The 27,991-nt window shown below is 29.3% G+C and overlaps 1 protein-coding gene and 2 pseudogenes across 2 annotated transcripts; all 3 read left to right on the top strand.

Moving 5' to 3' along the window:
* Positions 1-4,331: 4,331 nt before the first annotated feature.
* LOC110662753 (receptor-like protein 33) lies at positions 4,332-7,854 on the top strand (annotated as a pseudogene).
* Positions 7,855-10,387: 2,533 nt separating this feature from the next.
* LOC110662723 (receptor-like protein 35) lies at positions 10,388-13,660 on the top strand (annotated as a pseudogene).
* Positions 13,661-23,536: 9,876 nt separating this feature from the next.
* On the top strand, positions 23,537-27,167 carry LOC131177055 (receptor-like protein 7). 2 transcript variants are annotated; one of them, XM_058142048.1, is made up of 2 exons: positions 23,537-25,597; positions 25,781-27,167. In XM_058142048.1, exons 1-2 carry the CDS (start codon positions 23,683-23,685, stop codon positions 27,055-27,057), a joined length of 3,192 nt encoding a protein of 1,063 aa, XP_057998031.1. In that variant the 5' UTR covers positions 23,537-23,682; the 3' UTR covers positions 27,058-27,167. The 2 variants fall into 2 exon arrangements, with proteins under 2 accessions (XP_057998031.1, XP_057998030.1); XM_058142047.1 differs by having other exon boundaries at positions 23,538-27,167.
* The last annotated feature ends 824 nt before the right edge of the window (positions 27,168-27,991 follow it).

The following is a 27,991-nucleotide window of genomic DNA, read 5'->3' as shown; positions in this document are numbered from 1 at the left end:
AATACTGATACAAAAGGATTATACAAAATCAATGGTTTGTGATTTCGATTTTTCTTAGTAAAATAATTAATTTTAAGAAAATTTAGCTACTGATTCAATAATTATTGCCAAAATCGATTTGCTAATAGTAACTGATTTATAATTGGTTGCTAATTGATATTAGAAAAGCCTTAAATATACGATTATTAGCCGATTTTAAAATCAATTGCTAAATTAAATAATTATTTTAATTGGCTCTAGAGTTAGATATTGATTTGTAATCAGTTACAAAAATTAGCAAATTAGTTACTAAAATCGGTTATTATTTGCAATTGACTCTTTATCGGTTGTTAATAGCAATCGATTTTTAAAAGTGATTGTAAATCGGTTGCTTAATTTTTTTTCTTAAAAAATTCTCATCTAATTTTTTATTTTTGATTATCAATCGATTTGCATTTTTGTAACTAATTTTGCATCCAATTCCCCCCCCCTGCCCCCCCCCCCCCTCCAAAAAAAAAAAAAAATTCTGCCCTTTTTTTTTTTTCATTTGCAACTAACTTGTGAATTGGTTGCTAATAGCAATCGATTTTTGCAACTGATTTTTTTTTCTCCAAAGACTACCCAATTTTAGGATTAGCATTCGATTCAAATCGAACCGAATTGAACCAAACTAAATCATCAAAACCGAATTAACTAAATTAACATATTTTAGAAACTGAACTAAAATGAATGAAAAACTGAATCGAATCGAATCGAATCATTTTATTTCGATTCGGTTTGGTTCGAATCGATCAGTTTTGAGTTTTGATCTTTTCTTTTAATTATATTTGATTTTCAAGTTATTTGGTCTGATTTTGACCATGGTTTGAACCTAATAATCATTAATTAATGAAATTAAATAATTTATATATATATAATTACATATAATTCATAAATTCTTTATAAAAATAAACTAATTTAGAAATTAATAAAGCAATTTAGTTAGGTTCAGTTTAATCAATTTTTTTTTCAAAACCAAACCAAACCGAAATGATCGAAATTTAAAAAATGCAAAATTGAACTGAAATAATTGAAAATCTTAAAATGTAGAACCAAACTAAACTGAATTACCGAATTAAGGCGTTTTGGCTCAGTTTATTTGTTTTAAACTGAATAGTACTCACCCGACCTTCTTTTTTTTTATTTACAACTGATTTGCGAATTTGTTGCTAATAGCAACCGATTTTTGAAACTGATTAAAATCAGTTGCTATTGACAACCGATTTTGTAACCAAAATTTTCCCCCAAAATATTTTCGCTCATTCTTTTTATTTTGATTTGCAACTGATTTCTACAACCTATTGTAATTGGTTGCTATTAGTAACCGATTTTACAACTAATTATTAATTAGTTGCAAAATTTCTTTCCCAAAAATTCCCGTCTAATTTTAAAAAAAAATTAGCGATCAACAATTGATTGCTAATTCGATTATATAAACTACTACTCATTTTCTTTTTCCACTACTCTTTTTTTTTTTTCCTTCTCTTTCTTCCCTTTCTCTTATTTGCTTCATCTTCTTTTTCATTCTCTCTTTTTTTCTTATTTTTCATCTTTTATTTTCTAACATATTTTCTTCATCATCTTTTTTATTTAATTTATTTTTTATATAAAATAAAAATTTTTATACAAATATATTTTTTATTAATAAATTATTTGGAGTATTAATTTTTAGTAATTTTTTTGTTATATATATGTGTATATATGATAATTTTTTTTAGTAATTTGTCTTATAAATATACTTTTATATTTAATTTTTTTGTTAATATTTTTTATAATAGCTATTATCGGTAATAGTTTTATAATATTTTTACATTTTTAATACTAATTTTTATTAATAATTTATTATTTTAGTAATTTTTGAAAATTTATTTAATTGAATTTTTTATTTGAAAATTTATTTTTTTATATAATTTTTTAAAAATTAGCAATGACTTTTTGATTGCTAAATAAGTTGCAAATAGTAATCGATTTACAAAATGATTATAAAATTACAAAATTAAAGACACTAAGTTTTTTTACAACTGATTATGTTTCAGTTGCTAAATCGGTTGCTACTACTAACAGTTTTATTTTTTTAAGTTTAATTAATTTAACAATTAATTTGGTTTTCGGTTGCTATTTGCAACTAGACTCACCGTAACTGACTGAATCGATTACTAAATCGATTAACAATCGATTTTAATATATTAGTAATCGATTCGGTCGATTGCTAATCCTATTTTTTTTTTAAGTGTTGTTAATCAATCAATGAGCTGCTAGGTGCTAACCCACCAAACCTGAAATCTGCCTTCTTTTCAATGTTTCCCCCGCAATTAATTTTGATTGTTCTTACAAGCAAACAAAAAATGCTTCTTTATTTTCTATTTTATTTACTATTACTCAATGATATAAAAGACCCCAAAGTTGATCTGGATAGAACTCAGCCATCTAAGCTCAGGTCCGAACACCTAAGGGATTCGAGCTCGGAACTGACATTTAAAAGCGTTTCATTACCTAAAGACCTATTTTGTGAGATTGGGCAAATTAAAGAGATCGGCACCCTAGTTGAGTTCGAACTAATTAAAGATCACATCGTTAACCACGCCTAAATCTCAGCATAACTTTACCGTTATAAATAATTGCTATCCCAATCACTATATAAATAAAGTAAAATTTCAAAAAATAGGTATATAATAAAAAATATTAGATTACATTGAATATTTTACTCTAAACTTAATTATTGACTTAAGCGTCGAAGTAGTTATTAACCACCCATCAACTCTCACTTAAACTTTAACTTTTCATGTTACTCTTAATTCAATTAGACTCAATATTTAGGAAATCCACAGCAATATCAATCATCAACCAGAAAATTTCACTTCACATAAGAAAATATCAGGAAATTGATTTTTTATTTTTCAGAAAATATGACCCTTTTCTTTTAGAATAATAGTGAAAAAAATAGAAAAATCCGTACGTTATCCAACAAATATGAATGGTTGAAGTCGTATCCGGACGTTAGAAAAGTTGCCATATTTATTAATCCGTGTGGATTCAATCTTGCTCACTGTGAAGTGGGAAGGACGCCAAGCCATCTCATTATCTATAATTATTAATGTTCCATAAAAAATTCAATCAATCTATAAATTTTTAAAAATATTAATATTACCTTTATTTTAATAATTATAATGCTTAATTATATATATTTTTTATAATTTTAATAAATTAAATTATTTTTAAATATAATTTAAATAAATATTTAAACTATTTAAAAGTTAATTTTAAATAATTTTATCATACAATAAATTATATATTTTTAAATTAATTTATAAATTAAAAAATATATTTTAAGAATAGTCAAATTAAGTACTTTATAATAAATTTTAAATTGAATTTTTAGATTAATATGTTTATTTTTTTAAGAATTAATTTTAAAATTTATTTATTTAATTTTCAAATCAAATATTAATTTTAAAATTAATTTTTTAGTAAAAATAATATTTTGCTCTAATATTTAACTCTATTTCTAAATTTAATAAAATTAATGTAATCATAATTAATATAATAATAAATAGAAATATAATTAATAATTTTATTAGTAAATTTAATAAATTAAATTTTTGTAAAAAAAAATATTTTTTTATTAATAAATAATTATTAAGTAATTTGATTATAATAAATTAAAAATATAAGAGAAATGAAGAAATAAAGGGAAGAAGGGTAAAATAGTTTTTTTTAAGAAAAAAAAGTAAAAAAGTAACTTTATTTTTTTAATTAGTAAATATGGTATTAAAGTAGGGTGTCGAGTATCTAGGTTATGGCTTAGGGGCCATAGTCCAAAAAGTTTTTAAAATTAAAATTTTACCATAAATTTTAATATATATATATATATATATATATATATATATATATATATATATATATATATATATATATTTTATATAATTTCTGTCCAATTTAAATTTTACCTGAAAATTTTAATATATTTGTTAAAAAATTAATCATTTTGGCCATTAATATAATTTTTTATCCTAAAAATTTTCATGTAAATTTTATTCATATTTTGTATTATTTAATTTTAATTTCTTTATATTTATATTTTATTTTAATCATTATATTTTTATTAGGATTTTGTTTAATTTTGTTAGTATTTATCTTTAGCCCATTCAAAAATAAATTTATAGGAAAGAAATAAAAATAAAATAATTTTTGAAATTGAAAGGTGAGTAAAAATATCCTGATTCAGTGCTATTATTATCTGTTTTGTTGCCATCCTACATCGCATGATCCACGTCCTTGCAGTCACCCCGCATCATGTGCCAATACAAATTTTAAGAACAAAGATGGAAGGCCATGTTTGCTGGTTTGGTTTGAATTTTCATAGCCTCTGGAGCTAAAAAGCCTATAAAGTCTACGAGGACAAGCCGACGGACAGAAACCCGTTACGCGTCCAACAAATTTTGATAGCCGTCTCTACTTAAACCCAACAAACCTAAAAAGAGTTCGTGCTTGTTTGCTTTTCATAACCCAAACACCAAATGAAAATTCCTTTCTTTTTATGGTTTTGGATGCTGCCTCTTTTAACACTGCTATCTGGCGTTCATGTAGCTTTGGTTTCTGGCGTATGCCAGACCGATCAGCAATCCTTGTTGGTCGAATTGAAGAACACTCTCATATTCAATCAATCCAAGTCTACAAAACTGGTGGCATGGAATTACGACGCAGATTGCTGTGGGTGGGCTGGTGTAACCTGCGATAGGGATGGTCTTGGTCATGTTATTGGCCTCAATTTGAGCGAGGAATCAATTTCTGGCGGAATTGACAAATCAGATGCAATCTTCAGCCTTCAATATCTCCAGAATCTAGATTTGTCTTTCAACGACTTCAACACAAGTTTTCCAGCTGGATTTGCCAACCTCACTGGTTTAATTTCTCTGAATTTGTCCAACGCTGGATTTATGGGTCAAATTCCAATTGAAATTTCAATCATGACAAAATTGGTGAGTCTTGATCTGTCTATGCTCTACTTACCTGGAGTTCCATCAATAAAACTTGAGAAACCAAATTTCGCAACACTGGTTCAAAATCTTACACAGCTGAGAGAACTTCGTCTTGATGGTGTAAATATATCAGTAAATAGGAATGAGTGGTCTCAGGCCTTATCGTCTTCCTGCCTAATCTACAGGTTTTGAGCTTGTCCAACTGTTTTCTTTCGGGCCCTATTGATCTTTCCCTTGCAAAGCTTCAGTCTCTCTCAGTAATTAGTATGGGCGGTAACAATTTGTCCGCCCCAGTTCCGGAATTCTTCGCAAGTTTCTCCAATTTGAGGATCTTAGTCCTCAGCGATTGCAATTTGCGAGGAACATTTCCTCCAAAAGTATTCCAGGTACCAACACTAGAGATTCTTGACTTGTCTTACAATCAAGAACTTATGGGATACATACCAGATCATTTGCAGAATGCCTCTCTTAAGACCTTGGTGCTCAGCTCCACAAATTTTTCAGGGACGCTACCTGATTCCATCGGTACACTTGGGAATCTGTCAAGAATAGAGCTTGCAGCTTGCAACTTCAATGGATTAATTCCAATTTCAATGGTCAATCTGACTGAACTTGTCTATTTAGACTTCTCATGCAACAAATTCAGTGGTCCAATCCCATCATGGGGCAGGTCCAAGAAACTCATGTATATAGATTTTTCTCACAATCAATTGTCTGGTGAGATACCATCCACTCAATGGGCAGGCCTTTTGAATCTTACCTATGTCGACTTGAGGTTTAATTCACTTAATGGGAACATTCCGTCATCTCTGTTCGCAATCCCATCACTGCGGAAGATTCAGCTTTCTTCCAACCAATTTACAGGTCAAGTTCCTATCATCTCAGGCGTATCTCCTTCGTTGGATACCCTGGATTTGAGTAGCAACAAACTAGAAGGGCCTATTCCCCAATGGGTATTTAATATCAGTAGACTCAACGTTCTCTCACTTTCGTCCAACCAGTTCAGCGGCACTATAAAGCTAGATTGGATTCAGAAGCTTCATAAACTTGCCGCACTTGATCTTTCGTACAACAACTTGACAGTGGATGCAAATGTTACATTGTCTTCCTTTCCACAGATGACCACAATAAAACTGGCTTCTTGCAATCTGAGAGTATTTCCTGATCTAAGAAATCTGTCAAACCTAGTCTATTTAGACCTGTCAGACAATCAAATTAATGGGGAAGTACCTCGATGGATTGGAGAAGTTGGTAGTAGCGCTCTCCTCTCTCTGAATCTTTCACAGAATCTGCTGGTGAGTCTACCAGAGCCTCTTTCTCTCCCTACTAGTCTTACTATATTGGACCTGCACAATAACGTGCTCCAAGGGAATGTTCCACTCCTTCCGCCATCTGTTATCTATGTGGATTGGTCGAACAATAACTTTACTTCTTCCATCCCACCCGACATTGGCAAGTCTCTCTCCTTCACCATTTTCTTTTCTCTTTCAAAAACTGGTCTCGTAGGAGTTATTCCTGATTCAATATGCAAGGCTAGTTTTCTGCAAGTTCTTGATCTGTCTCACAACAATTTGAGTGGCACAATACCGCCCTGTTTAATCGAGAGAAGTAAGACTCTTGGTGTTCTGAATTTAAGAAGGAACAAATTCAAAGGCAATATTCCAGATAAATTTCCAAGTACCTGTGAATTAAAGACTCTGGATCTGAATGGAAATCTATTAGAGGGGAAGCTTCCAAAATCCCTTGCTAATTGCACTACGTTAGAGGTTTTAGACCTTGGGAACAATAAAATGAATGACATATTTCCATGCCTTTTGAAGAACATATCCAGTTTGCGAGTCCTTGTTCTACGGAAGAACAACTTTCATGGCAAGATTGGATGTCCAAAAAACCATGGTCCTTGGCCAAAACTTCAGATTGTCGACCTAGCCTCTAACAATTTTGGTGATATTCTACCAAATAGAGCCTTGAATACGTGGGAGGCAATGAAAGGAAATGGAAATGAAAACCATGATCACCTCAGTTTCGAGCCTCTAAGCCTTAGTGTACTGAATTATCAAGATTCAATAACAGTTACGACCAAAGGTATCCAGATGGAGCTGGTGAAGATCCTAACTATTTTCACGTCCATTGACTTCTCTGACAATCATTTTGTAGGACCAATACCAGACGTTATTGGCCAATTCAGTGCGCTCTATACTCTCAACTTGTCACACAATGCTCTCACTGGCCGAATTCCGCCATTTTTGGGCAAATTGGCACAACTTGAGTCCCTAGACCTCTCAGTTAATCAGTTGAATGGAACAATTCCTCAGGAGCTTGTAGCCCTAACATTCCTTTCATTTTTGAACCTCTCAAACAATCAATTAGTGGGAAGCATCCCAACAGGTAATCAATTCCTGACATTTGAGAGCACTTCATTCAGAGGTAATGAAGGATTATGTGGGCCTCCTTTGTCAAAAGCTTGCACATATGATAGTCACATAATTCAAGTTCCTCCGAGACATGGTCAAGCGATCAGTTGGGAATACCTGAGCGTTGAATTTGGATACATCTTCGGCTTAGTAATTACTGTTGGGCCTCTAATATACTGGACTCGTTGGAGAATGTGGTATTACAAACGCGTTGATCGTTTTCTTGTCAAGATACTCCCGCAGCTAGGTGATAGAATCAAGAACTTGAGGAGAGACTAGCAATTCCGAAAAGGATTAAGGCAGCCAGAGCATTTGATTATTTCATGTTTCGCGGTGGTCAACTAAAGGTGAGATAGCCTTGCATCATCTTCCCCACAGCATTTTACCTGTAACGAAGATTTGCCTTCTTGAAGGTTTATCTTTAGTGTGGTTGTTATGCTTCTTGTGTGTGTCAAATTATAATTTTCTTGATCTATGTACGTGTGTATGTTTAAATGGTTTATTTATTTTTCATTTAATTATTGCTAAATTGATACTAAAATTTAGTCACTTAGCATTAAAGAAAGTAGTGAATGCGGATTGAAATGACAATAGATCAAATACTTTTGAGCATTTAATTTAATTTAATTTTAATAAATTAAATTTAAATAATATATTATTAGATTTTGAATTTTGAATCGGATAATTAATACTTAGGTTGAATTTAAGCATCAATTATTCAAATTTATTTATAAAAATTATTAATTTATAAAAATATATATTTTATATTTTTATTTATGAATTTAAAATATTATATTTTAAATATTTTTATGGGTATTAAATTTAAAATATAATTATTAATAGAAAATATTTTTATATAAATAATTAAATAAATTTGATAGTAATAATTAAATTTATAATAAATAATAATAGTAATAGATGAGTTTTAATAGTTTATAATAAATTTAAATAATAATATTAAATAAATTCAAATTTAATTATTTTAAATTTTATTATTATGTTACTTGCTACCGTTCTTATAAAAGATTCAAGGGCGAGGACAGTTTTACACGCACTGATACTCTATTGAGCTCGTCCTTTGATCATCCATTGAGATAGTAAAAGAGAAAATAAATAAATAAATAAATATTAAAAATTTTACATTTAATTAATAAATAATTATTATATATTTTATTATTATATATTTATTTATTAATTTAACTTGAAACGTCGATTTGAGGCAATAATTTTTTATGAGGAAGACAAGGACTCCATTGACTCGCAAGTCCATGATTTTTTTTTCCATAGACCCCGTAGACGTATTTATCCCTATATATATATATATATATATATATATATATATATATATATGATGTAGTCTTTATTAATAATTTTATAAATGATATAAATCATAAATAATATTTTTTTTAAATTCAATATCTCTTCCTCCCTTTCCACTGCATATAATATAGATATAAATATATATATATATATATATATATAAATATAAATCTTTATATTTAATTATGATCTTTTAAAAAATTAAATTGTTAAAAAATAATGTATTAAGATTTATCTTTAAAAAAAATTCTCCATAAAACCTTCTCTCAACTCACAATCAGATCTAAGGGAGGGGTTGCTTCAGTTGGTGACAACTCCTCCCTCTCTCCTTTAGATTTTTTTTTTTGTAATTTTTGTGTTTTTAATTTTTTAGTTCTTTCTTTCAATAACTCTCATATGTATTCTCTACTAAAATGATATTGGAAATTTTTTGTCAGATCTATTTTTTTTATTATATTTTGAATTTATTTCTTCCAATTTTTATAGTTTTCCCTTTTATTATGAAGATTTGGTTTTTAGTTATTATAAATAAAATAGCCGAAACTCTACGTCATATGCATCAAGTTCCAGGAAAATAGTCTAAGTACGAAAGATCTAAAAAAATTATTTTATTGTCTAAATCAAATAAAAAATTAGTAACTATTTAAAAGATTTTATATTTTTTATCAAGATCATAGAAAAAAATTCAATATCATTATATTAAAAAGTCAATAAAATTTATTATTTATAATAGTAAGTTCTGTATCTAATCTATGAGAATGTGGTTTTTTTCCTTCCTGTAATTATTTGTAATACTTAAATTTTGATATTATTAATAAATTTATGTTTTTATAAAAAGAAAAATGTAAAGGTAATCAAAATTAAAGTTAATAGCTAATTTTGACAGAAAACAAGGAATTTCAAAATTTCAAAATTTCAAAGTCTAGCAGCTTATTCTCACGCAAATTATTACTGTTAGCAACTGATTAGTATCATTTGTAGGTTATTTTATAGTGCTATGCTATTTGCAACAACAATTTGATACAGATCAAAGGAGCATAATATTATTTTTAGGTTAGAACTATTTTCATACTATTGACGGCCTTAATAAATTTATAGTTCATAGAATCATCAATAACTTATTTTTACCTACATAAATCTAATTCATGAAATTATCACCAATGTTGATAATTTAAATTGGTTTTAGTCTTATTTTTTTCGATATCTTAAATTATTTTTTTAATGATTTAATTAGTGAGTGATCAAATTTACTTTTATGTAATTAATAAATATCACTTGATGAGAAATTTTTACTTAGAACGTTCATCATGGATTTAAGATTAAAATATGTGGGATGCGTGTATTTAATAAGTGGAACCTATCATATTTTCTGTGTCTTGAATTCATAGTAGAGCGAAACAATTACTTTGCCACATCGTGTCCCAATCAAAATTCAAATGTGCCATTTTTTCCATTCAAGGTCTTACTGTTAGCAATTAATATTTGCCTCCGCAACAATGTCAATGCATACGCATAACAATTTCAATCCATGCACAATAAGAAGCATTAATATCTACTGGGAAGTTTCTTAAACACTTAGCCTCATTACTAGCCATCTTTAGGGGTGCAAAATTCTGATTCCAGACATTTACATGGTTGTCTGGTAATTGTGTCAAAATGAAAATTCCATTCTTTATGTGGTTTCTATCGCTGCCTCTTTTAATGCTGCTCTTTGGCATCCATGCAACTTTGGCTTCTGGCGTATGCCAAAGCGATCAGCATTCCTTGTTAGTCCAATTGCACAACAGTCTCGAATTCGATCAATCAAAGTCGACAAAGCTAGTGAGATGGAATTTCAGCGCAGATTGCTGTGAGTGGACCGGTGTAACCTGCGATGGGGGTGGTCTGGGTCATGTTATTGGCCTCAATTTGAGCAACGAATCAATCTCCTGTGGCATTGACAGATCAGGTGCCCTCTTCAACCTTCAATATCTGCAGAACCTAGATTTGTCTTTCAACAACTTCAACACAACTCTGCCAGACAGGCTCGCCAACCTCACAGGTTTGGTTTCTCTCAATTTGTCCAACGCCGGGTATTGAGGTCAAATTTCAGTTGCGATTTCACGCATGAAAAAGTTGGTTACTCTTGATTTGTCTATGCTCTACCGCCCTGGAGTTCCATCACTGAAACTTGAGAAACCAAATTTGGCAACATTGCTTCAAAATCTTACACAGCTGGGAGAATTTCGTCTTGATGGTGTAAATGCATGCGCAAATGGGAATGAGTGGTGCCAGGCCTTGTCGACTTCTCTGCCTAATCTACAAGTGTTGAGCTTGTCCAAATGTTTTCTTTCGGGCCCTATTGATCCTTCCCTTGCAAAGCTTCAGTCTCTCTACGAAATTCGTTTGGGCGGTAATAATTTGTCTGCCCCAGTTCCAGAATGTTTTGCAAATTTCTATAATGTGAGGATCTTACTCCTCAGCGATTGCAATTTGCGAGGAACATTTCCACCAAATGTATTCCATGTATCGACACTAGAGATTCTCGACTTATTATACAACCTAGAACATCATGGATACTTGCCAGATAGCTTGCAGAATGCCTCTCTCAAGACCTTGGTGCTCAGCTACACAAATTTTTCGGGAATACTACCGGATTCTATTGGTACACTTGGGAGTTTGTCAAGAACAGAGCTTGTAGATTGCAAATTCAATGGTTCGCTTCCAATTTCAATGGCCAATCTCAATGAACTCGTCTATTTAGACTTCTCATACAGCACATTCAGTGGCCCAATCCCATCGTTGGGCAGGTCCAAGAAACTCGTGTATATAGACTTTTCTCACAATCAATTGTCTGGTGAGATTCCGTCTACTCACTGGGAAGGCCTTTTGAATCTTTCCTATGTCGACTTGAGGTTTAATTCACTTAATGGGAGCATTTCGTCATCTCTGTTTGCAATCCCATCACTGCGGAAGATTCAGCTTTCTTCCAACCAATTTACAGGTCAAGTTCCCAACATCTCAGGTGTATCTCCTTCTTTGGATACCCCGAATTTGAGTAGCAACAAACTAGAAGGGCCTATTCCCTAATGGGTATTTAATATCAGTAGACTCAAAGTCCTCTTACTTTCGTCCAATAAATTCAATGGCACTATACAACTGGACAGGATTCAGAAGCTTAATAATCAGAGTAAGCTTGATCTTTCCTACAACAACTTGGCAGTGGAAATTGCTAGCAACTGTACCTTGTCTTCATCTCCCCTGCTGAGCAAATTAAAATTGGTTTCCTGCAATCTGAGTGTGTTTCTAATCTGAGCAACCAATCAAAATTAGTGTCTTTAGACCTGTCAGACAACCAAATTACTGGGGTTGTGCCATATTGGATTTGGAGTGCTGGTAATGCGTCTCTCGTCTATCTGAATCTTTCACATAATCTCTTGGATGGTGTGGAGCAACCTTATTTCGCCCCCAATTTTGTTGTCCTGGACCTACATCACAACCGGCTCAAGGGGAGGATTGCAACTCTCCCACCATGTGTTACTTATGTGGATTACTCGAGTAATTACTTTACTTCTGTCATACCGGACAACATCGGTACTAACCTCTCTAAGGCTATTTTTTTCTCCCTTTCAAACAATAGCATTACAGGTGTTATACCGGAGTCAATATGCAGGGCTACTAATCTTCAGGTATCTTGACTTGTCCAACAATGACTTAGATGGCAGAATACCAGCCTGTTTAATTGAGAGGAGTGAGAATCTTGGCTTTCTGAATTTAAGGAGAAACAACTTCCGTGGCAATATTGCTGACAATTTTCCAGCAAAATGCAATTTGAAGACTCTAGATATGAGAGGAAACGTTTTGGGGGGGAAGGTACCACAATCTCTGATCAATTGCAGCATGTTAAAGGTTTTAGACGTCGGAAGCAATAAATTAAATGGTACTTTCCCATGCCTTTTGAAGAACATGTGCAGTTTACGAGTCCTTATTCTGCGAGATAACAAATTTTATGGGAACATGTCATGTCCCAGGACCAATATCAAATCGACAAAGCTTCAGATTTTTGACATAGCCTCCAACAGTTTTAGTGGTAGACTACCAAATAGAGCCTTGAATGCATAGAAGGCAATGATGGAAGATGGAAATGAAAACCTTGATCCCCTCAAAATCTCCATCACACGTCTTTGTCAACTGTATTATCAAGAAATAACAGTTACCATCGATGGCCTTGAGATCAATTTGGTGAAGTTCCCAACATTCAGAGCGATTGACGTCTCTCACAACAGATTTGAAGGGCTAATAACAGAAACGTTTGGGCAATTAAATGCTTTATCTGTTCTGAACCTGTCGCGCAATGCTTTTGTTGGCCAAATCCCATCAGCTTTAGGCAACATCTCAAATCTGGAGTCCTTAGATCTTTCAGATAACGAACTTACTGGAGAAATTCCTCAGCAGCTTGCAAATCTAACATATCTCTCTTTCCTGAACCTCTCAAACAACATGCTAGTCGGAAGGATTCCTACAGGTAACCAATTCGCTACATTTTCAGAATATGCCTTTGCAGGTAATGTAGGATTATGTGGACCTCCTCTGAAAGAAGATTGCCCAAAGGCTAGTGCCGTGATTCAATTTCCACCAAGGCATGGCATAGTGATCAATTGGAAATTGCTGAGTGTTGAAATTGGGTATATATTTGGCTTAGGAATTGTTGTTTGGCCTCTAATGTTCTGGAATCGGTGTAGAATATGGTATTGCAAACGAATTGATAGTGTTACTGTAAAGATATTCCCACAGCTAGGTGAAAGAATCAGGAACCTGAGAAGGAGAAACCAGCAACTCTGAAGAGAATGGATGCAGCCAGAGTATTTGCGATTAATTAACCTTTCCTGGTTTCAATATAAAGGTCAGAAATGCTTTCTAGCCATTCACTCATCATCATCACCACAACATTCTGCCAATAAATCAAGATTTTCGCCTTCCTGTAGTTTTATTATCGTTGGTGTGGCTGTGCTTCTAATTTGGTGTGCTTGTAATGTTACGTATCTGTATAAAGTTGATTTGAGGTACGTATGTATAATGGTTTGCTCGTTAACATCGGAGAATGTATGTATGTATGCATGAATTGTTCACTTAAATTTTGAATTTTTATCATATTAAGTTTAAAATTTTTTTTTATAATAATTATTATTATATTTTAAATTTTAAAATTAATAGATTATCTATATATATATATATATATATATAGAAACTCAGGCCAAGTAGTTGGCCTGAGCACTTGAGCTGGTAGGCTCCCAGCCTTGGGCCCGTACAAACTAGCTTATTTGTTATTGGAATAAAGCCTTTTTCACAAGTTTGTATTTATATTAGTTCACGTCTGACCCAAAATGCAAATTTAACTTCCAACACATAAACTTTTCTTTGAAAGAAAAAAAAAAATCTTACAACTCTAACTTAAGTGGGTGTTTAATTTACCTTTTACAATTAGTTAATAAGTGATAAACATTCGAGGGATCTAGTCAATTATAAAAATAGAATTGACAGCTGATAAATAACTGATAAGGTATTTATTAGCTACTATTTATATTAATTTTATTTTTAGAGCTTTTTCTTATCAATTGATAATTAATTTTATTTTATTTTTTATTTAGATTATATTATCTTCTTAAAAAATTATTAATTATAATTTATTTTTAAAAACATTTTTTACACCAATAAATTATTTAAAATTATAATAAATGATTAATAAATATAAAATATTATAAATATAATAATTATAATGTTATTTTTATATATACTTAATAAATAATTATATTTTTAATACATTGTATAATAAATTAATAATTATATATTTATTCACTAAAAAAAATATGATATATACTTTTATTTATCATTTTATATATAACAGTAACAATTAGATGTAATTTTATCGTATACTTTAAATATATCAACTCTAATAAGTTATTTGCTATCTGTAGCCAACTGAACAAACCCTAGCAAGACGTGAGCATGGCATAAAAGACTTTTTTTTCTTGTTAAAGAAAAAATTAATGGAAATGCAGTATTTATTAGTTAAATTCATCTCTCTTAGTTTTTAGCATTATTTAATCCAAATTAAAATACCTAATTAAACTAATACAGTTGAGTTGTATCAATTCGGTTTGCCCAAGTTAGATTTGAATCTAGTCTTCTTCTTCTTTCTTCTTCAGATTTTCAGTGAATTAGGATGAAATTGTCTTTTTTTTTTCTTTTTTTTGTTGGATTTAAACTAAATCAAATTTATTATAGAAATTGCTGTAAAAATAAATATTAATAAATCATAAATATAATATGAATCATAAACGTAAAATTCAACTATCATCCTAATAATGGATATTGAACAAATAAATTATCACATATCTAGAAAGCGTACCTGATACGGAGTTTAATTGACTCATGGTAATAATTGAAAGAGACTCTTTAATTAAATAAACTATTTATCCCTTTTGACCATTCTTAATTTACACACAAGACTTTAGCGATGAAAGACTTTTTTGAGATGACCCTATTATCTCTGACTTTATAAAATAGAATATGTGTGACCTTATGGGTAGAGAGGGATCAGCTTTTATATATATATATATATATATATATATCAAACACTTAATTTGGTACTTCATTAAGTAACCTTATACGATTATAATTAGGATTTACTTTAATTAAAATAATTATTATACAATTAATATTTGTATTAATTAAGGTAAATATCAATTAATATTGGACCATATTAAAAGAATTAATTTTGACTCATATAGTAATATTAATTACGAGATAAAATCTTACAATTGTCTGAAAATTTACCATGAGAAATGATCAGATCAAGGTTTAAGGTTCTATACACTGAAGCTATCTTAATTAAAATAATCAAAATTAAAACAATGGCACAAATTATCAATATCTTTTGCCATTTAAATTAGAGTTACCAAAATGTTGACATCACACTTATTTATTTCATTATTTAAAAATTAATTTTCAATGAAATTATTCAATATTTCATCAATATTTATTTTAAATTTTTTATATGTATTCTATTATAAAAATTCATGGATAATATATTATAAAGTTATTTAAAATTTTAAATTACATTATAAAAATTATAAATAAATTATATAGCATATAAAGTAGACATGTTATCTCATGATACTGTCACATAAAATTACAAATTTATGTCAAATGATAATTTATTTAAAGAATACAATTTATTTGTGTCACATAGGATTATAATGTATTTAGGGCCTGTTTAATTTAGCTGTTGAATACAGCTGATAACTGTTAGTTGGTAGTTGTTATTGTTAGCTGATAGCTGATAGGTAGCTGATGATAGCTGATTTATATTAAGCGTTTGATAAAACTATATTTAGTTATTGCTGTTGATATTGAAATTACTAATAAAGGGAATATATTATATAATTTATTTTATTATTGAAATAAATATAAAATTATAAATTTATTATATTATATTATTTATTTTATTATTAAATTAAATATACAATTATTAAATTAATATATTATATCATTTATTATATTATTAAAATAAATATAAAATTATTAATCTATTATATTATATCATTTATTTTATTATTGAAATAAGAAAATAATTATTATTTTTTTAAATAATTAAATAACTTAAAAAATATAGATAAAATAATAAAGTAATCATTATTATTGATAAAGAAAAAACTTATAATTAATTTTAAATTTTTAGATATAAATAAGTATTTTATATTTTATGTTATTAATAAAAAATATTTTAATAAAATTAAAATGTGTTAATTAAAATATTAAAATTATAAATAAAAATATAAAAATATTAATAATATTAATTTTCGAGTTAAATAAAAAAAACAATATGGTTAAAATAAAAAATCAAATCAAATCAGCTATCAGCTGATGAGAAACAGTTCTAAAAATAGAGCTGATACAAATTGCAGTTGACGAGTACCATATTAGCTACCCATCAATTATTAGCTTTATTTTTTTTAAACTTACTAAACACTCTGATTTATCTGTTTAGTGTCTACCAGTTATCAGCTACACCCAATAGGTAAACCAAACATCCCTTAATACTGTTTATATTAAAAATAATTTTTAGAAATATTAATTATTTTTAACTGTATGATTAATTAAAATTAATTTTTTAAAATTGATTTAATTATTTTTTTAAAAGGCCTAAAGAATTATTTATTTACTTTTGGTGGATGAATATGCAGAAGAAGTTATGAAAAAGTGGAAAGTTGTAAAGATTAGTTAGCTCGGGGGAGTTATGAGAGGTGGAGCTGTGGGAGGTTTGAGTAACTTCCACGTATAGAGGTGGATAGCCATATGCTTACACTTGTTTAAGTAAATTGCATTTAATGTAATCGCTTCTCACACTCGTTAATTTATTAAAAAGTTAGAGAAGTGTATTTTCGTTAATATATTCAGTACTTAAAAATATCTGCATTTCAAATTGTTAGCCAAACAATTTTTTTCACAGAAAACAAACACTTGCATTTTTTTTTTATATAATTATAAGTAATTATATTGTATCATGAGAATTTTTATAAATTCCTTCATTATTACTTAATTTTCAATAAAAATAATGATATAAGAGCCTAATATAAGTAATTAATTTAATACATATAATTAATTATTTATTTGAAATAAAAAATTATTTTTTTTATTATTTTAGTTATATTTATTTGATAAATGTATATAAATTCTAATTATAATGATGCAAATAATTATAAATATAATGGTAGCCAATTAACTTAGTTTTTAGCTTCAATACTATTAATATATATTGCATATACCTAAAACTTCATATAATACAGACATATAATTTTTTATTTTTTTATTATCATTATACTTTTCATATTATTAGTATATTTTTTAAGAATATTATTAATAAAGAAAATGTTTAAATATTTTTTAATATATTAAGAGGATATAAAATTTTGCTGAGATTTTAAAATGATGAAAATTATGATACCAATATCAAATTATTCCATATTTTTAATTTGTATTTTATTTTTAATCTGTATTTTTATTTTTTATTATTTTTATTAAAAATTTTCTTTTAAAATATTATGAAATATTTATTAAAAAAGCTGTAAAATAAAAAGTTTAGCCTATATAAAAATTAATAAAAATAAAATATAAAATAATTAAAAATAAATTTAAAAATTTATTTTTACATATTAAAATTAAAAATTATTTATATTCTATTTATATATTAAAATTATTAATAACTACGTTTGCAGGGTCAATTCCCTAATTGTAAAGTATTGAAGGAAAAATTCATTGCTAATTTATTTCCAGTTTCTGCATCCTTTTCTTGTTGCGCATTGAGTGGCAGTTGACTCTGGGTCAAAAAATTTGAGCATTGTTCATTCAATGATAAGGTTTTGTCCGTAGGAAATGTGCAATTTGCAACTATGCTTGTCTGAAGGATGTGAATGTTACTATTTTAATGTTATCCCATATTGATTTTGTATAAAGATTTTATGTTAAATATAAGATTTGGATAAATTTATTTTTCTTGAACTAATTTTTAGAATTGAATTAGATTTGATTCATTTTTTTTACATAATATTAGAGTCTGCGTATTTTCTTATAAATTTTATACTTCAGATATTCATCTCTGCGTGTGAAAGGAGTATGTTAACTATGTTGTTTGGCATTCTTTTTTTTTTAGTTGAAAAGTTTTTTTTAAATTGTAATATGTGTTTATTTTTTGTAATTTATGGAATTTATTTTAAATTTCATCAAATTTAATAGAAATTGATTTTAGTTACAACTAAATTAATTTTATGAATTTAATATTTTTTTTCAAATTAAATATATAAAATATAAAATTTAAATAAAATCTATAAAATGTTGTGAAATTTATTGAATCAAATGTAACCTTTATTACGAAAAAAATAGCCTTTATTTTCTCATTTTATATTATATTTATTTGATTGTGCATATTTTATATTAGATTTGTGTGACTGTTATAATAAATTATTTCTAAAATGAAAAAAAATGAAATTTTCTTAATTTGGTTTTCATTTCATTTTGAATTTTCGACATCAATTATCATCCTTGATTAAAATTCAACAGTTTATGGCAGACAATGCGGGACTTAAAGTTCCACTGCATATCATCTCACCTTGACAAATTTCCCTTCTCTCTTTGTCCCACACACTACTTTTTCTCTAGAACTTGACAACCCAAATTCCAATCTTGAGAATCATCACATTCAGTGATTCCTAGGAATTATATTTTACATTTCAGAATATGTTAATTTTTCCTTGATCATATTCATATGGCAAATGGCAGTTAAATAATTAGGTATGTTCGGTAGAATGTTAAAAATTTAAGAGTTAAATATTATACTTATTAACCTCATACCAAACACTGTAAAAATTACATAATTTTATTGTAAAATTATGTGGAGAAAGCTAGGGGTAGTTGGGGCTAGAGGTCATTACTCTTCGTATCGTTTGGGCTCTTTTTTTACCTAAATTCGATTTATCATGAACTCATATATAATATATATAGTGGGATTTATTTATTAAATATATGGATCTCACATATTTATATCTTTGAATTCATAATAAATAAGAATTAGACTCCATTTATCATGAACTCAATATATAAGATGTATGATGAGACTAACCTATTAAATGAGTAAATCTTACATACTTGTATTTTAAATTAATGGTAAATCAGGTTTAAATAAAAAAAATTTCATTGAATTAAATTTGTGGGTTATAAAGTCACAGAAACGCTGAAGTTATTAAATTGATTCAAAGTCGCGAACTTGAAAAATGAGAATGTTGAAAATGACCTAACTTTGTCATTAAAAATATTTAATTTAAGAAGTTATTAACAATTGAAATAAAATCGACGTAGCAGATAGGTAAAGGAATATACTTTTCGCCGAGGAACTCTTGTACCAGGTAAAGGAGAATACATTTGGAGGAAGTAATAGCACTTGGGAATTTTTTTTTTTTTTATATATATATATTTATGTTTAAAATATTTTTGGGTAATTTTTGTCTATTAAAATTAAATTTACTATTCAAGCGACTTAAAGGTCTTTGATAATGAATTTTTTTTAAAAAAAAAATTTGTTATTGTAATAATGATATGATGTGACTTAAATTTTAAATATTTTTTCATGAGTTTGAATTAGAACCGATTTTGAATAGTCTGTAGTGCAAAAAGTCAACCACTGATCTTGTTAGGCAATCTGCATAGTGCAAATTACCATAAATATTGTATATTTTATAAATTATTATTTTCATCACACTAGAAAATATCATATCTTATATGTGTATATAAACTTTATAATTAAATCACATAGATTACATAATAATTAGTTTAAAACAATTACAAATCTAAAATTTATTTAAAAATGAGTTTTATTTATTGATATGATATAAAGTTAAAATATAAAATTCAATTGAATAATATATATTTATATATATGTGTGTGATGCATCTAATATAAATTTGAGTTTAAATGAGAATGAATTTATGAATAATATATAGACAATTTATTTCAAAAAAATTATTGTGCTAATTTATGGAATTTATTTTAAATTTCATCAAATTTAATAGAAATTGATTTTAGTTATAACTAAATTAATTTTATGAACTTAATTTTTTTTTCAAACTAAATATATAAAATATGAAATTTAATTAAAATTTTTAAAATTTTGTGAAATTTATTGAATCAAATATAGTCTTTATTACGGAAAAATAACCTTTATTTTCTCATTTTATATTATATTTATGTGATTACATGTACTATAGATTAGATTCATGTGACTGTCATAATAAATTATTCAGAAAATGAAATAATGAAATGTTCTTAATTTGGTTTTCATTTCATTTTGAGTTTTCGACATCAATTATCATCCTCGATTAAAATTCAACAATTTATGGCAGACAATGCGGGACTTAAACTACATATCATCTCACCTTGACAGATTTCCCTTCTCTCTTTGTTTCATACGCTGCTTTTTCTCTAGAACTTGACTACCAAAATTCCAATCTCGAGAACCATCACGTTCAGTAATTCCTAGGAATTATAATTCAGATTTCAGAATTTGTTAATTTTTCCTTGATCGTATTCATATGGCAAATAGCAGTTAAATAATTGGGTGCGTAAGTTGTTACTTAGGGTATGTTTGGTAAAAAGTTAAAAAATTAAAAGTTAAATATTATTCTTGTAAGTTTCAATCTTTAAGTAAGGTAATTATTAATTTAGACTCTCAAAGTTAATATTTAAACTCTTAAAAAAGTATAAATATTAATCAGGTGAAAAATTAACATATTCTCTTTTAAGTACTAAACACTTTCTTAATTTTAAGCTAAAAATTACAGAATTTTGTTCTAAAATTACGTGGAGAAAGCTAAGGGTTAGAGGTTATTACTCTTCATATCATTTAGGATTTTTCTTGCTTAAATTTGATCTATTATGAACTCAGATATAATATGTATGATGAAATTTACTTATTAAAATAAGTGGATCTCACATGTTTGTGCGTTTGATTTATAATAAACCAGGTTTAAACTCGATTTATGATGAACTCAAGATATAAGATATATAGTGGGATCTACTTATTAAATACATGGATCTTACATGTTTGTATTTTAAATTTATAATAAATAAGGTTTAGACAAAAATTTCTCATTTATAAAGCCATAGAAAAGTTGAAGTCATTAAATTGATTCGAAGTCACGAAACTTGAAAATGACAAAGTTGAAAAAACCTAACTTTGTTATTAAAAATATTTAATTTAAGAAATTATTAACCTTTGAAATAAATTGGACGTAGCATATAGGTAAGGGAATAAACTTTAATAAATGTGACAACTAAAACGGATACAAGTTGAGAGGTGGGGTTCAGAAATGGGACCATTTTCATCAGAATAACTATTAAATTCAGTTTGTTATAAATTTAAAAAATAATATATAATAAAATTATATATAAAATAGGTGAAAAGTGGTGCTTTGATTATTCAATATGAAAAAATAAACCATGGAGTGGTGCAAGAAAGACTGCGAATGAAGGTGTGAGTTGAGTCAAACGAGATCATTACAAAGCAAGAACAACGACTGGCTTTCGTGTTTATTACAAGAGTATATTTTGACTTGGTCATTTGTTGTTAATCAATCAGTGAGCTGCTAGGCGCAAACCCACCTAAACCTAATCCGGACGTCAGAAGTTGCCATATTTATTAATCCATGTGGATTCAATCTTGCTCACTGTGAAGTGGAAAGGACGCCAAGCCATCTCATTATCCATACTCATTAATGTTCCATTAAAAATTCAATCAATCTATAAATTTTTAATATGTTTCATCAAATGGAATATATTAATTTATAAGATTGATGAATAAATCATTATTTGAATCATATTTTAAGATTTTTTAATTAATTTAATTGATAAAAATATTTTCATTTAAAATATGATTGATGAATTATTATATCAAACGATTTATAAACCATTCTTTTATTAGTTAATTGTAAAGAATAAACTATTAATTTTAATAGTTTATAAACCTTTCTTTTGGTAGTTATCCAACAAAAGAATAAACATTGCAGTCTAAATTACTATTTAAAAAATTATTTTTTTAAATATACCACTTAGAAAGTATTAAAAATAATTTAAAATTAATTTAATAAATTTTAATTATATAAATACTAAAATAATTTTTTTTAAATATCTAAAATAATATTTTTAATCAGATAAACAATATGGCCCACCAAGTTTAACGCCAAACAAGCACATAATTGTATGTTTTATCCATTTATCATTTTAGTAGTTTTCTGGCCTTGGTGCTTTATTCATTCTTTTTCTTGGTATCCACTTTTTCTTTATTTTTCCCTTAAACATTTACTTAATTATTTACTGATTCATACTATAAGAGTGTTTAATTTAATTTATAAATAAATTGAATTTATTTATAAATAAAAAAATATAAATAGTTTATTGTTTAATTTTGCTTATTAGATTATAATTTAATTTTATTTATAAATTAAAGAGTTATTTAAAGTTAATAAAAGTCATAATAAGGTATTTTGTTTAAACTACACTTTGATAAATAAAAAATTTTATATTATTTAATAATTTTTTAAAAAATTAATACTATCCTCATTTTAATAACTACAATACTCAATTATATAAATTTTTTATAATTTTAATAAATTAAGTTACTTTTAAATACAATTTAATAAAAAATTTAAACTATTTAAAAATTAATTTTAAATAGTTTCATTAAATAATAAATTATATATTTTTAAATTGACTTATAAATTAAAAAATATATTTTAAATTAAGAATTTAATGTAAGTAGTCAAATTAAGCACTTTATAATAAATTTTAAATTTAATTTTTAGATTAATATTTTTTTAAGAATTAATTTTAAAATTTATTTATTTAATTTTCAAATCAAATATTAATTTTAAAATTAATTTTTTTGTAAAAATAATATTTTGCTCTAAAATTAAAATTTAATAAAATTAATGTTATCATAATTAATTAATAATAAATAGAAACATAATTAATAGTTTTATTAATAAATTTAATAAGTTAAATTTTTGCAAAAATAAAATATTTTTTTTATTAATTATTAATTAATTTGACTATAATAAATTAAAAATATGAGAGAAAAGGAAATGTTGCCATCCGACATCGCATGATCCACGTCCGTGCAATCACCACGCAGCATGTGCCAATACCAATTTTAAGAACAAAGATGGAAGGCCACGTTTGCTGGTTTGGTTTGAATTTTCATAGTCTCCGGAACTAACAAGCCTACAAAGTCTACGAGGACAAGCTGACGGACAGCAACGCGCTACGCGTCCAACAAATTTTCATAGCCGTCCCTTGCCACCACTTAAACCCAACAAACCAAAAAAGAATTCTTGCTTGTTTACTTTTCATAACCCAAACACCAAATGAAAATTCCTTTCTCCTTATGGTTTCCATTGCTGCCTCTTTTAACACTGCTCTTTGGTGCCCATGTAGCTTTGGCTTCTGGCGTATGCCAGACCGATCAGAAATCCTTGTTGGTCGAATTGAAGAACACTCTCAAATTCAATCAATCCAAGTCTACAAAACTGGTGGCATGGAATTACAACGCAGATTGCTGTGGGTGGGCTGGTGTAACCTGCGATAAGGGTGGTCTTGGTCATGTTACTGGCCTCGATTTGAGCAACGAATCAATTTCTGGCGGAATTGACAAATCAGATGCAATCTTCAGCCTTCAATATCTCCAGATTCTAGATTTGTCTTTCAACAACTTTAACACAAGTTTTCCAGCTGGATTTGCCAGCCTCACTCGTTTGATTTCTCTGAATTTGTCCTACGCTGGATTTATGGGTCAAATTCCAATTGAAATTTCAACCATGACAAAATTGGTGACTCTTGATCTTTCAATGCTCTACTACCGTCGAGTTCGATCACTGAAACTTGAGAAACCAAATTTGGCAACACTGGTTCAAAGTCTTACACAGCTGAGAGAACTTCGTCTTGACGGTGTAAGTATATCTGCAAATGGGAATGAGTGGTGTCAGGCCTTATCGTCTTCTCTGCTTAATCTGCAAGTGTTGAGCTTGTCCAACTGTTTTCTTTCGGGCCCTATTGATCCTTCCCTTGCAAAGCTTCAGTCTCTCTCAGTAATTAGTATGGGCGGTAACAATTTGTCTGCCCCAGTTCCAGAATTCTTCGCAAATTTCTCCAATTTGAGGATCTTACTTCTCAGCGATTGCAATTTGCGAGGAACATTTCCTCCAAAAGTATTCCAGGTATCAACACTAGAGATTCTTGACTTATCTTACAACCAAGAGCTTAGGGGATACATGCCAGATCATTTACAGAATGCCTCTCTTAAGACCTTGGTGCTCAGCTACACAAATTTTTCAGGGACACTACCAGATTCCATCGGTACATTTAAGAATCTGTCAAAAATAGAGCTTGAAACTTGCAACTTCAGTGGATTGATTCCTACTTCAATAGCGAATCTCACTGAACTTGTCCATTTAGACTTCTCATCCAACATATTCAGTGGTCCAATCCCATCATTGGGCAGGTCCAAGAAACTCATGTATATAGATTTTTCTTACAATCAATTGTCTGGTGAGATATCATCCACTCAATGGGCAGGCCTTCTGAATCTTACCTATGTCGACTTGAGGTATAATTCACTTAATGGGAACATTCCGTCATCTTTGTTCGCAATCCCATCACTGCAGAAGATTCAGCTTTCTTTCAACCAATTTACAGGTCAATTTCCTAACATCTCAGGCGCATCTTCTTCTTCTTTGGATACCCTGGATTTGAGTAGTAACAAACTAGAAGGGCATATTCCCCGTTGGGTATTTAATATCAGCAGACTCAACGTCCTCTTACTTTCCTCCAACAAGTTCAGTGGCACTATAAAGCTAGGTTGGATTCAGAAGCTTCATAAACTTACCACGCTTAATCTTTCACACAACAAGTTGACAGTGATTGCAAATTTCACATTGTATTCCCTTCCGCAGATGACCACAATAAAACTGGCTTCTTGCAATCTAAGAGTATTTCCTGATCTAAGAAATCAGTCCAAACTAGTCTATTTAGACCTGTCAGATAACCAAATTAATGGAAAAGTACCTCGATGGATTGGAGAAGTTGGTTTTGACACTCTCCTCTATCTGAATCTTTCACAGAATCTGCTGGTGAGTCTACCAGAACCTCTTTCTCTCCCTACTAGTCTTGCTGTATTGGACCTGCACAATAACGTGCTCCAAGGGAATGTTCCACTTCCTCCGCCATCTGTTACCTATGTGGATTGCTCAAACAATAACTTTTCTTCCATACCACCTAACATTGGTAAGTCTTTCTCCTTCACCATTTTCTTTTCTCTTTCAAACAATGGCATCGTAGGAGTTATTCCTGAATCAATATGCAATGCTAGTTATCTACAAGTTCTTGATCTGTCCAACAACAGTTTGAGTGGCACAATACCACCCTGTTTAATGGAGAGAAGTAAGACTCTTGGTGTTTTAAATTTAGGAAGGAACAAATTCAGAGGCAGTATTCCAGATAAATTTCCGAGTACCTGTGAATTAAAGACTCTAGATCTGAATGGAAATCTATTAGAGGGGAAGCTTCCAAAATCCCTTGCTAATTGCACTACGTTAGAGGTTTTAGACCTTGGGAACAATAAAATGAATGACATATTTCCATGCCTTTTGAAGAACATATCCAGTTTGCAAGTCCTTATTCTACGGAAGAACAACTTTCATGGCAAGATTGGATGTCCAAAAAACCATGGTCCTTGGCCAAAACTTCAGATTGTCGATCTAGCCTCCAACAATTTTGGTGATAATCTACCAAATAGATGCTTGAATACGTGGGAGGCAATGAAAAGAAATGGAAATGAAACAGATGGTCACCTTAGTTTCGAGGCCCTAAGCCTCAGTGGACTGTATTATCAAGATTCAATAACAGTTACAATCAAAGGTCTCCAGTTGGAGCTGTTGAAGATCCTAACAATTTTCACGTCCATTGACTTCTCTGACAACCATTTTGTAGGGCCAATACCAGATGTCATTGGCAATTTTAATGCTCTCTATGTTCTCAACTTGTCCCACAATGCACTTGCTGGTCGAATTCCACCATTTTTAGGCAACTTATCACAGCTTGAGTCCTTAGACCTCTCAGTTAATCAGTTGAGTGGAACAATTCCTCAGGAGCTTGTAGGCTTAACATTCCTTTCATTTCTGAATGTCTCATACAATCAGTTGGTAGGAAACATCCCAACAGGTAATCAATTCCTCACATTTGAGAACATTTCATTCAGAGGTAATAAAGGATTATGTGGGCCTCAGTTGTCAAAATCTTGCTCACATACCAATTCATTAGCACCTGCTGGACAAACCATCAAAAAAAGGAATGGAGTTGATTGGCAGTTCATAGTCCCTGGCATGGGGTTTGGGGTAGGAGCAGCAGCTGTTGTTGCACCTTTAATGCTCTGGAAGAAGTTAAACAAATGGTATGATGATCGTACAGATAAAATTCTGATGGTTCTTCTTCCAATGTTGGGATTGGTGTACTACACAAGTAATGATTGGAGAATTGCAGCCGAGGAAATTTTTGAAGAAGATAGCACAGATGCTGACTATGAGGAAAGTGAAGATGATCTTGAAGGACGGTTCTGTGTTTTCTGTACAAGACTCGATATCATGAGGAAACGGGCCATTCATGACCTGAAATGTACTTGTTATCACTCACCACCCCTATCTTCTTCATCATCTTGTTCTTCCTTCTCCTCAGTTGCTTCTCAATAGGCACATTTTTTTTTCCATCTTTTTTTTATTAACATTTTTCTCTATTATTGTTTTCTAAAATGTAAATAGTACAGAAAGCAATTCATGTTGATGAGAACATAACCTGAACATATGCAATTCTGGTTGTCTTGGTTAAAACTGCAGTTTCTACCAGGCCCATTAGCTAGGCATAGCCTGGCGATACAGGAACTCGTTTAGGAATTTCATCGAACAGTTTGAGGTCGTTTTCACACACTAATCTGTTAGCTACCCTCCCTCTGCCCAGTTTGTAGGCTACACCACCACCACGTCTAAAACGCCTTTCCTTTTACCTCCGAAAATTTTTTTTCACAGGGTTTCACTTCTATAAAAATCTGGCTTGCAGACTTTGTTAAAACAAAACGGGCCTTTAGTATGTGGATCCATAGCATCTCGGCAATTGTATTGCCCTTTTTCAAACTTCATTGGTGTGCTTAGCTTCGCCCACTCCATAAAAATTTTCCGGTTCCGCCCTGACTGGTGATAGCTCTCTGGCAAAAAATTTCATTGTAATTGTGATTAAAATAATTCACAAAATCTAAAAACGTAAAATTTAAAGTTATTTAATAAAAATTTACTCCACACAATAAATTTATTATTAAAAAAATCCACTCACAAATCAATCACTACTACTACATGCACACAAAATTAGTACTTTAAAAAAAAAATCCAAATACATTTCTTAATGAATGTAGCAACTATAATACATTTCCCTTTGAAATCATTCTTGTCCTCAGGAATGAAACTGGAGGTTGTAGAATGAAAGAAACTCTACCCATTTGGAATCTTGAATACTCGTCACTTGAATCAAAAGTTTCTTGTAGTTGTTGAATATTGAGTTTGTTGTGGACACAACAAATGGCTATGCTTGCATACTCTTTGTAAAGAATACTAGCAGACTTGATTTGACAATGAG

This window comes from Hevea brasiliensis, unplaced genomic scaffold, assembly GCF_030052815.1.
Source record: "Hevea brasiliensis isolate MT/VB/25A 57/8 unplaced genomic scaffold, ASM3005281v1 Scaf314, whole genome shotgun sequence".
In the NCBI taxonomy this organism is placed as follows: Eukaryota; Viridiplantae; Streptophyta; class Magnoliopsida; order Malpighiales; family Euphorbiaceae; genus Hevea; species Hevea brasiliensis.
This window is presented reverse-complemented; position numbering and strand designations above follow the sequence as displayed.